Here is a 12373-nt window from a genome sequence, read left to right on the forward strand (position 1 = left end):
TAAAAAAAATGTTAATTTAATTTTAATTTTTAAAATTACTTTATATATATTTTTTAAAGGAAATCTTTTGTAACGTTCTAAATGTCTACAGTAACTTTAGATTAATTGAATGTGTCCTAGCTGACTAAAAGTAATAATTCCTTTTCTTTTTTGAATCTAATCCCAAAACATTTGGTGGTGTATCACGGTTTCCACAAACGCTTAAAATATTAAGCAGTTTTCGACATTGATAATAATAAGAAATGTTTCTTGAGCACCAAATCAGCATCATAAGAATGATTTCTGAAGGACACTAAAGATTGGAGTAATGGCTGCTGAAAAGAACACAAGCAGTGATTATAAACCCCAGTACTCACACTGTTTGTTTGTTTTGAGTGACAGATCCAGCAGCACTTGGCTTTGGCTCTGTGGTTTAAGCACTGCAGCCCGGAGAGAGTGCCCTCTTTTGGACGGGGCGCCACCTAGAACAAAAATAACAGCAGTGTTTATTGCTTTAGATGTGGTCACATGCACATTTTTTTAACTTGAATGGATCAACATCTCCACGTTAACGTCACGACTCGCGACTGATACTAGAGCTGTTAAAATAACAAGAAGTGGACAGTTTGGTATCAAACGTGCAGGTGTGTGTGAGCGCGTGTCCATCTGGCAGCGGCGGGCAGGGCGAGGGGAGGGAGGTTTGCGTTTGTGAGCGAGAGGAGACAGCTCGACATTCCGTCTGACAGCAATGAACTTTTCAAAGCGCTGTGACTGTCAGGGAGGAGCGGGGAGGGGAACGAGTGTCCGTGTGTGTGTGTACGTGTGCGCGTGTGTTTGAGAATGAGAGCGTCTCTGGCCTGCTCAGCCATCATCACCTGTTCATGTCTGCTGAAGGTCAGTTGCGTTAACTGGGTCGAAACTCCACCTTATCAACTGATATGAAAGGAGGGAGCGGTGACGGCGTGTGTCTGTGTTGGAACGTCACATAAAACATAACACCCCTCTGTAATAATCTTATTAGTGATGCTTGGCCTACTTTTAAACGTAACTTATGCTACAGACAGGAATCATAACTCAGATCATGTCGCTATTTAAGGAAAGGTATCCAATTACTTCTACAAGCGATCAGGCATATGGTTATAAATTAAATTATATTTTAATATGTCTTAAATAGTGTCACATGACCTTTTGAAATCATTCTTATATGCTGATTTGCTGCTCAAGAAACATTTGTTATTATTATCAATGATGAAGATAGTTGTGCTGCTTAACATAGAAACGGTGATACTTTTTTTCAGGTTTCTTTGATAGAGAGAAAGTTCAAAAGAACAGCATTTATTTGAAATAGAATCTTTTGTATCATTATAAATGTCTTTACTGTCACTTTTGACTATTTTAATGCATCCTTGCTGAATAATATTAATTTCTTAAAAAAAAAAAAAATGCTTTCCATTTCAAATAAATGCTGTTTTTATTTTCTGCTTTAACTTTCTATTCATCAAAGAATCCTGAAAAAAAAATTATTCAACTGTTTTCAACATTGATAAATAATAATAAATGTTTCTTGACCAGCAAATCAGCATATTAAAATGATTTCTGAAGGATCATGTGACACCAAAGACTGGATTAATGGCTGCTGAAAATTCAGCTTTACCATCACAGGAATAAATTACATTTTAAAATATATTCCAATAGAAAACAGTTATTTAAATTTGTATTAATATTTCACGAATATTACTGTATTTTTCTGTATTTTTAATCAAATAAATGCAGCCTAGGTGAGGATAAGAGACTTCTTTTAAAAACATAAAAAAAATCTTACCAATCCCAAACTTTTGAACGGCTATCTATTTATATAATGTGCAAATTAGGGCTGGGAAAATTAACTAACTCTTTAATGTGTACCAACATGTCATTCCTAACAAGATTAAAACTGTGATATTAATTGGTTTATCCTAGTGGACAGTAATATAACACTCACCATAGATATTTTGGAGCACAGAGCTTTTTTTCCCAGCGTTCCTGGTAGGAGCAGCTTGAACTTCAGAAGAAGTTTTATGGTGGGTGTGGTCATGAGCTATAGGCCACTCCCATAATAACTGAATCAACAGGGCTGTGACTTCAGCAGACTCCGCCCCTTTCACAGTCCTGCACAGTACCTTACGAAGACGACCCCGAATACAAGACCTGAATGGAAAAACATGTTACGCTTTCACAAGCACATACGTACCAGCCTTTTACAGTCTATGGTACCAGCAAATGCAGCGACAGCATAATAAAGATGTAAAATCAAACGAGCAAACCACATTACTGTTCATAAAAAGGACTTGAAGAATGTGCATATACCTTCTTTGTACTCTGAATCCCATTATTTTAGTAAAGCCATTAAAAGAAAGTGCACTCATGGGCCTGCATTACACTCCCTACACTCACACACACACACACACACAAATAAATAAGAGGCCTATTCTGGTGACCTCCCCTCAGAGGTGTTGATGTGCTGGTGGGCACAAAGCCATGCCACAACTCAAACAAGGAACATGTGGGCAACATATGAGCAGACATATGGAATCTGCAGACTTTTCTTGCATTTTCTGAGTTGATTTAGAGGAAAAGTTGATTTAAACAGTTAATGTTTTGAACTTACATTTTATATACAGTGAGGAAAATAAGTATTTGAACACCCTGCTATTTTGCAAGTTCTCCCACTTAGAAATCATGGAGGGGTCTGAAATTGTCATCGTAGGTGCATGTCCACTGTGAGAGACATAATCTAAAAAATAAAATCCAGAAATCACAATGTATGATTTTTTAACTATTTATTTGTATGATACAGCTGCAAATAAGTATTTGAACACCTGAGAAAATCAATGTTAATATTTTATACAGTAGCCTTTGTTTGCAATTACAGAGGTCAAACATTTCCTGTAGTTTTTCACCAGGTTTGCACACACTGCAGGAGGGATTTTGGCCCACTCCTCCACACAGATCTTCTCTAGATCAGTCAGGTTTCTGGGCTGTCGCTGAGAAACACGGAGTTTGAGCTCCCTCCAAAGATTCTCTATTGGGTTTAGGTCTGGAGACTGGCTAGGCCACGCCAGAACCTTGATATGCTTCTTACAGAGCCACTCCTTGGTTATCCTGGCTGTGTGCTTCGGGTCATTGTCATGTTGGAAGACCCAGCCTCGACCCATCTTCAATGCTCTAACTGAGGAAAGGAGGTTGTTCCCCAAAATCTCGCAATACATGGCCCCGGTCATCCTCTCCTTAATACAGTGCAGTCGCCCTGTCCCATGTGCAGAAAAACACCCCCAAAGCATGATGCTACCACCCCCATGCTTCACAGTAGGGGTGGTGTTCTTGGGATGGTACTCATCATTCTTCTTCCTCCAAACACGTTTAGTGGAATTATGACCAAAAAGTTCTATTTTGGTCTCATCTGACCACATGACTTTCTCCCATGACTCCTCTGGATCATCCAAATGGTCATTGGCAAACTTAAGACGGGCCTTGACATGTGCTGGTTTAAGCAGGGGAAACTTCCGTGCCATGCATGATTTCAAACCATGACGTCTTAGTGTATTACCAACAGTAACCTTGGAAACGGTGGTCCCAGCTCTTTTCAGGTCATTGACCAGCTCCTCCCGTGTAGTTCTGGGCTGATTTCTCACCTTTCTTAGGATCATTGAGACCCCACGAGGTGAGATCTTGCATGGAGCCCCAGTCCGAGGGAGATTGACAGTCATCTTTAGCTTCTTCCATTTTCTAATGATTGCTCCAACAGTGGACCTTTTTTCACCAAGCTGCTTGGCAATTTCCCCGTAGCCCTTTCCAGCCTTGTGGAGGTGTACAATTTTGTCTCTAGTGTCTTTGGACAGCTCTTTGGTCTTGGCCATGTTAGTAGTTGGATTCTTACTGATTGTATGGGGTGGACAGGTGTCTTTATGCAGCTAACGACCTCAAACAGGTGCATCTAATTTAGGATAATAAATGGAGTGGAGGTGGACATTTTAAAGGCAGACTAACAGGTCTTTGAGGGTCAGAATTCTAGCTGATAGACAGGTGTTCAAATACTTATTTGCAGCTGTATCATACAAATAAATAGTTAAAAAATCATATATTGTGATTTCTGGATTTTTTTTTTTGATTATGTCTCTCACAGTGGACATGCACCTACGATGGCAATTTCAGACCCCTCCATGATTTCCAAGTGGGAGAACTTGCAAAATAGCAGGGTGTTCAAATACTTATTTTCCTCACTGTATATTGTCATGTATAAAAATCCAATTTATACTGTGAAAAATTAGTATTATAAATATTTGTAAAATATTAATTGGAGAGATGAGATATGAGAGAAGACACAGTAGCTAGCTACGTTTACATGCATCCAAATAATCCGTTTATAATCATATTGGCGAAAAAGCCTTGACATAAACACCTCAATTGTTTAGATTATGCTTGATCCGAATGAAATTTCGATCAGATTGAAAGGGGTGTTGTAGACCACAAATAATCCGATCAACAGGAAAAAATTAAGCATGTAAACGCTTGAATCTGATTATTTTCTCAAATTTGCACACATGCGCAGTGCCATGATGCATATGTTTACATACATTTTACGTCATACAAACGTGCATATGTAACGTCTCATGTCTTACGAACTGACCAGTGGACGAGACTGAATATTTACTTAAAGTCCCCCTGTGGCGAAACTGTTTTAATGTTATTTATATGTCCGTGGGATGTTTTTAATATGCTTTAAGACAAACCATTTGCAAACTCATAATTCAACACCACTGCTGAGTATTTTCACTTTAAAACTGCAGTGAACCAAAGACAGTCTCCAAAACGCAGTTTAAAATCGCTGGTGTTTCGTCAACGAGTGGATCTCTGAGCTGGTGTGATGGAGCCGGGGCTAATTTGCATATTCATAGAACCGCGTATACTAAATGAGGCAAGGGTGTAGAGTTACATTCAAGCTTTTTTAAGGCATGAAGAATCTTTTTTTTTAAGGAAAAAACTTTTAAATATGTCATTTTGGTGATCAAAGATGAGTTTTAAGGGATACAATTATTGACTACAGGGTTACTTTAATATTTGCTTACTTTAATAATAGTTACTTCTGACATTAATGCTTTCATTTTTAGATGTCATCAAGGCAAAATGTACAATTATACTCACAGTAGCTCTGGTGACAACATCGCAATGGCTTTTTTCGGTTCTGAACGCGCCGACTGGACACTAACGTTTGTTTGGAATACATGTAATGCACATGTAAACGGAAATGTAAATCAGATTGCAACTTTTAGGGTTCATATAAACAACTTTCAGAATCTGAAATGGGATTGGATTTATTCCGATTGACGAAAACTAGAGCATGTGAATATGCCTAGTTTAGGAGACTAGTTTCCAGGGACAGTGGCCAAACACAGTCATTATACAAAAATATTTGAGTTTAAAATGTTGTGATTGGCCAATCAGAATCAAGAATTTATTGTAGTAGAGAAATAGAGGAAGAAAAAAACATCAGTACCTCCTCCATGCTCTCTGTATCACAACGGCCGCCTGGTTTTTACAACGGATGCTGTCTCCCTTCATTTCCTTCTCTTTGTCCTGTTGTTTTTTTCTTGTTCTGCTCATCCATCTCTCTTTGTCCATCTCCTGTTTCTCTCTGCCAGTCTCTTTCTGTCCCTCAGTCCTTGATCTTTTATCCTTTTCTCTGTCCATCTCTCTTTCTGTCCGTCTCTCTTTTTGTCGTGTGACACAGGTTCTTCCTGAGGGGGAGTTGGAGACGTTATATTGCTGGGTTCCTGTGGGTTTGTGGTCTGATGCTGGCTTGTTCCCCTTGGATGTCGATCTATAGATGCCGTCTGTCGGTGCCTCTGTGGAACCTAGTGTAGACTGGGCCGCTGGTTTTGAGTGGGCAGCTATAGTCCTGGGTCTGGTATGTATTGCTGATTTGGGGATTGTGGTGGTCTCCATGTGGCCTGGTGCTACATGGGCTCCTGTGTGGACCAGTTTGGCACTGCCTGGTCGACTGGACCCAGCGGGTGATCGGCGCTCATGTGTGGATCCACATTCCACTGATACGCATGTGTCTAGGCCACACGTCTCTATCACACACACCTCCTCTACAGTGCCTGAACACTTCTTGGTACTCAGAGGGGTCACCGTGAGGCCAGAGGTCGCAGGGGGGAGAGTAGTGTCTGGTGTTTTGGCCTCTCTCGTTCTGCGCTCTGACAGAGAAACAGAGTGCAATAACATTAGGTAGCACAACAGAAGATTATTTGATATTATTATGGTGCTGATAAATGCTTGATTCTGATTTATAGACAAACGTGCGAAAGTGTTGACTGATTTTCAGAAAACAGACAAAGCACATGCAAGCCGTTTAAAAACGTAGCGGTAAATGAGAGAGAGAGACAAGAGTTGGTGGTTGCTTAAAAGATCCTCTTTGTTGTCTTTTAATAAACATTGTAACGTTGAAATAAATAATACATATAGATACTTAAATCAAAGTAAATAAATAAATCAAGATATAAACCTGAACTATATGTACATAAATGCTCTAATTCTTCCACACAACTGGCTGAACGCAGGTATTAAGTATACGCGAATGGACTTCTTTATGACATAAGCATCTTAAAATTATTAATAAAAATAAATAACCAATTGAAAAATATATAAAATAAGTAAATAAATAAATAATATACCTAAAAGTGCAGTATTATAGTGAGTAGAAAAAAGTGAAATAATCTAATGTAATAAAAACTAAAGACTTTCAAATAAATATTTTACATATATTTATAATACTAATTTTTCACAGTATAAATTGGGTCTTTATACATGAAAATATATATAGCTGCCTTTTACATTTTAGGATGGAGGTCCCTCACAAGAGGATGATCATATTTTTTATTACAATATTACAGGATTTTTATTATTGGCTGTTTATTGGTTAGCAGCCATAATGTGAAAATAATTATCAGCTTATTATCAGACCGATATTTTTAATAAAATGTTTAAAAATACGAATTTATTGACAAATTAATGAGCATTCAAGGTCAGCATGTTATTCCTTACTTTTTATTCATAAACTAAACTCACCAGTTCTATGTTGTTTCTCTCTCCTGCTCTGTGAATGAATGTTATGAGCACTGGTGGACTTTTTGTGTTTGTGTCCTTTCACCGCCACCGGATCTTTAAACCTCTGCTCCGTTTCATCCAGTGAAAGTTTTTCCACTCCGACTGCAGCCAATGGCACGCGCTGCTTGTGATCCGCCTCAGCCAATGAGAGCTGCTGCTCTGCCTCACGTCTGCGTTCCTCCTCCCTCTTCCTAGAGAAACAAAAAACACACACAACACACATTTATTGACATGACACATCCTGTTGATGATGACTGTCCTGGATCATTTATTTAATGTTTGTTGTGACGCTTGCTGCTGGCTGTCAGTTCTAGGTCAAGTATCTGGTTATGGTTGTCATTGCGAATATTCTAATACACTTAAACTACCATACAAAAGTTTGGGATCAGATTTAAAAAAAATATATTTTTAATTAATACTTTTATTCAGCAAGGACGCATTAAAGTGCATCAAAAGTGACAGTAATGCTTTTACATTGTTAAAATAAATGTTTCTTAGGCAGCAAATCGGCATGTTAGAATGATTTCTGAAGGATCATGTGACACTAAAGACTGGAGTAATGATGCTGAAAATTCAGCTTTGCCGTTACAGGAAAAATAGGAATTACACTTTAAAATCTATAATTTTTTTTTTTAAAAAATAGATATTTTAAATTGTAATAATATTTCACAATATTACATTTTTTCCTGTATGATCAAATAAATGCAGCCTTGGTGAGCGTAAGAGACTTCTTTCACGCCAGTACAACCCATTTTCATTAAGTTCATTTAAGGTTTTTAGAGTCAGATAAATTATTAATCTTTCATCTGCTTTTTGTTCTGATTATTGGTTGGTACGATATCTCTTTCAAGTCAATATCTGAGTTAAACAGGACAGCATTACACATCCCTCCATGGTTTTGAACACCTTTGCCTAGCAGAAAACAAAAACGAATGAGTAGATGGATAGACTGCGGGCGGAATAACACAGATAAAAGACAGACGGTTAGAGAGTCGGACTACGCAAACAAGTTTAGAGGATGTATGTTAATGTGAGTATGCAGAGACTGGAAAAGAGAGAATAGCATATTCCAATCTGTGTATGTGTGTATTCATTCATCCTCAGAGCTGACAGACTCTAAATGTCAAGCTGTTGAGCAGATGAGTGTTGCCCAATTAACAGAAAAGCAGGGAGAATGAGTGAATCTCTCTTGCGCTCTTTCTCTCTCTATCGTCTCATCTATTTCCATTATTGACAGCAAGAAATTGATGCTCATATTCCTCAGCAGGCAGGTAGATAGATGAGCTGGTTCAGAGCAAACACATAATTAAACAACACGTATTATATTCATGCAAACATTCCATGTCAGCTCCACAGATCAGCCTAGCCACATCAATCAGCACTGGATTGTGGGTAAGAGAATATTTGCACCCCACCATTTATCTCTTTCTCTTTAAGGCAGAATAACCTATGTGTGTTTACGAGAGTCTTACTTTGCAGCATCCTTGCGTAGTTGCTCATGTCTCATGAGGAGCTTCTTGCGTTCTTTGAAGGCCCGTCGGACCTTGTAGCCTTTGTAAAGAGCCTGGATGGATGAGGCGGCGATGTCCTGGATGGCGGCGATGGACAGAGCTCCATGCTCCAATAGAAACTGGGTCAGTTCCTGATGCTCCCCCAGCAGGGCATAGTCTAGAGGAGTGTACCTAGTCATTTAACACAGAGGGTTTAAAACTTTTTGATGCCACGGACTCCCAAAAAATGATATTATATTTAACATTTATATAGCATGTTTGGGGTTAGAAAGAAATTTTATGTTTCTGAAAGAAGTCTTGCTCACCAAGGGTGCATTTATTTGATCAAACATACAGTAAAAACACAGTAATATTGTAAAATATTACTGCAAAATATATTTTAAAATGTAATTTATTCCTTTGAGGGCAAAGCTGAGTTTTCCAAGTATGCCCGACTGCTCCCTCGAGCCCCTCCTGGAATCACTGTTGCTGGTTGCTTCCAAAATTGCATACTTCCCTACTATATAGTAGATGAAAATCAGAATGTGACAAAAGTAGTACATGCGATTTCACAGCACTCTTAAAAGAGTAGGCAAAAAGTACCCGGATGACCTACTTTTTCCAGCGAGATTCTGACGCATGCATACGATGGGACATTTTACTATCCCATGAGGCCACAGGAGAGGATTTGTGAATGGCAGTGAAGCGACGTAACTGATGCTGGTAGGACACGTTATAAGGGCAACATGGCAAATGTAGTATGTCCAGATTACATTCAAACTACACACATTCCAACTATATAGAACATACTTTTTTAGCGGTCGTAAAGTAATTACTCATTCAAAATAAGTACCTACTCAAGAGAGTATGCGATTTCGGACGCAGCCGTTGTCACTAGTATAGATCTTCACTAAGCTTCACTATCGCCACCTAGTGAAGGCATACAGATCGTATTACATAGATCACCAGGTGCCGCAAGTCATCCTGTTTGTTTTTCTCAGTTTTTAAGTATTTTAACAATGAAACTCTACAGTAAATTTACATTTCATGGAAGGGGTAGATTTAGGGGAAGGTTGGGGGGAAGGTTTTTAGATATAATTACCCTGAGACTTTATTAATTTGATTGTATCATTTATTTATGTTTTACAAATAGCTGTTATTTCATACTTCATAAGATTTGAAAGCAATATAAGCTAGCCTAACCTTTCATACATAAAACCTAAAATTGTTTACTTCAAAAGATTGTTTTAGTCAGTGACATCCATGCTTGTTTCTTCGCGGGAGGTGTAACTTGCAGGGGCGTGGTTTGAATTGCTGTCTTCAGTGTCACATGATCCTTCAGAAATCATTCTAATATGCTGATTTCTTATTATTATCAATGTTAAAATATTTTTGTGGAAACCATAATAAAAAAATATTTTCAGGATTCTTTGATGAATATAAAGTTACATTTACATTTATGCATTTGGCAGATGCTTTTATCCAAAGCGACTTACATTGCATTTCAAGGTACACATTTACATTCTTACCAGTTCTTGCTTTCCCTGGGAATCGAACCCATGACCTTGGCGTTGCAAGCGCCAACGCTCTACTGTTTGAGCTACAGTTCCAAAGAACAGCATTTATTTGAAATAGTAAAGACATTTATAGTTTTACAAAGAATTCTCTCAATTTTGAAACATTTATTGCATCCTTGCTGAATAAAAGTATTAATTTCTTACTAACCCCAAACATTTGAATGTTTTAAATAAGAACATCTGATCTGTAACCACTAGGCCACACCACAAGAACTGTGTGCATGTGTGAATGTTTGTTACCTCTCCTCGGTGTGCTCCATATGGTTGGGGAATGTCCCACACCCCAAAAGCAGCTTCACAGCATCCAGATAACCGTTATTACAGGACCAGTGGAGCGCAGTTCTCCCCTTAACACATAAACGTACACAAAAATCAGACTTCTTGTTATTTTTCAGTCTCTCTCTTTTTCAAATCTCAAGCAGGGTGCTCATGGGTAATGGCCAGTACATGTTCTCAGTGTTGGCGTTGGGCTTGCTTTACAATCATACCTCCTTGTCCTGGATATTGGGATCTGCATCATGCTGAATGAGCAAGGCCATGCAGTTGATGTAGCCGGCATATGCCGCACACTGCAGGGGAGTTCGTCCAGCGTGGTCCTGCAGGTTAGGACTGATCCCGTTCTCCATCAGCACCTCACATACCTCTGCATTACCGCCCAGAGCCGCCCAGTGCAGCGCAGAGTGACCGTCTATGTCTACCAGATCAACACGGGCCCCTCCTAAACATATTCAAGATGCAGATTTACCATTAGCACTCTGGGAATTGGTGTATTTTAAACAGAGATGTCAGACACATTTCCACCAACAAAGTGCCACAAGAAGTTTTCAAAACATCTCAAGCGATGCTTAGCAAAACTAGAACACTACAATTATGATGAACGAAGCTGTCTAGAAAGGAATCTGATGCATGGGTCTAAAATAAAATTGTTTAATTACAAAAATGGTTGCTTGCGTTTAATTTTTTTATGTTATAAATTTAAATAACATGACCATTGAATCAAAAGCAGCTCATGATGGAATAAAGACAGAATCATAATATCAATGTTCATCAAATAAAAAAATAAAATGAAATAGATAAAAGTGGGCAAAAACAATTTAACTAATTATTTTAGACAGACTTGGAAACAGTGTTAATTTTGTTATCGAAACTTATGAAGAAAAATGTTTGTCAAACGATCTTTTTTGCATGACTAAAACGAGACAACACAAATGTCGTTAAACGATAACTGTGACTATATCAACATGGAATATAGTTGACGAAAAAAGACATGACTAAAATGTAGTTAAAAACAACTTCACCAAAATCTCTCTTCATTTTCTGTCATTTCATGTTGCAGTTGCCAGATGTCAAGATTTTAAGACCCCAATCAGAGCTTTTCTCTTAAAAGAATAAATTTTCTGTCCAGTGTTTTACTTAATCTTTGCAATCTGGCAACCACGCATTCTCTCTACACTGTGGAAAAAGCATGGATTATCTGAAAACACATGCTGAATTCAGAACTACATACTAGTAAACTACTTGTATTATCTTTATCAAATATTAAGAGTAGTATGCTAGCAAGCGGTTCCAAATTTAGTTTATTCTGCCTCAAATGAAAGTGAGTCAGTCTGTGCTCCTGATAATCTCTTCTTTTTTTCTTTTCTTTTTTTTGCTGTTGTCTTAATAGAAAAACATTAATGAAATTTGATTATTGAAATTACTATTAGGAATTTCACTGTTTTAATTGTTGCGAGACGTTTTTTTGTTTTACTAGTTTTCCTAATGTAGAGAGTGTGTTAATTTATATGATAAATAGCCTACAATAAATCAGGAAAATAGATGAGGTAAAATAAACCATGCATACGAGAGGATATTCTCTTGATTTGTGCTTATAGGTGAAAGTGCAATAATTGACCCTTCGCTAAGCCACGCCCGAAAACCGCCACAGGCCAATCGTGGCTTAGCAACCGTAACTAGGCGCGGGAGGTCTGGCAAGCTTTCGAGCGAGAGGGAAACATGCCGCGTTGTGCGTATGGATTGTGCAAATCTGATACCCGGTATCCTAAAAGTTTGGACGGGGTGGTGGATTTTGTTCCCTTCCCGAAACCTAAAACTCAAAGGGGGAAATGCCGGGCGTCATCTTCATTTATATAGCGCTTTTAACAATGTAGATTGTTCCAAAGCAGCTTTACATTGATAATA

At 38.2% G+C, this 12373-nt stretch overlaps 1 protein-coding gene across 1 annotated transcript in view; it reads right to left on the reverse strand.

Moving 5' to 3' along the window:
• invs (inversin) overlaps positions 1-12373 on the reverse strand; it is a 32451-nt gene that overhangs the window by 1749 nt on the left and 18329 nt on the right. The window contains exons 11-17 of the mRNA XM_084088069.1: positions 10681-10910; positions 10433-10539; positions 8598-8807; positions 7087-7316; positions 5513-6215; positions 1961-2166; positions 357-461 (exon numbers count right to left, since the gene is read on the reverse strand). Of these exons, the coding sequence (XP_083944195.1) occupies positions 357-461; positions 1961-2166; positions 5513-6215; positions 7087-7316; positions 8598-8807; positions 10433-10539; positions 10681-10910 (1791 nt within the window). The remainder of the gene's footprint in view (positions 1-356; positions 462-1960; positions 2167-5512; positions 6216-7086; positions 7317-8597; positions 8808-10432; positions 10540-10680; positions 10911-12373) is intronic.

The sequence above is a fragment of the Abramis brama genome, assembly GCF_963993115.1.
Source record: "Abramis brama genome assembly, chromosome: 17".
Lineage (NCBI taxonomy): Eukaryota > Metazoa > Chordata > Actinopteri > Cypriniformes > Leuciscidae > Abramis > Abramis brama.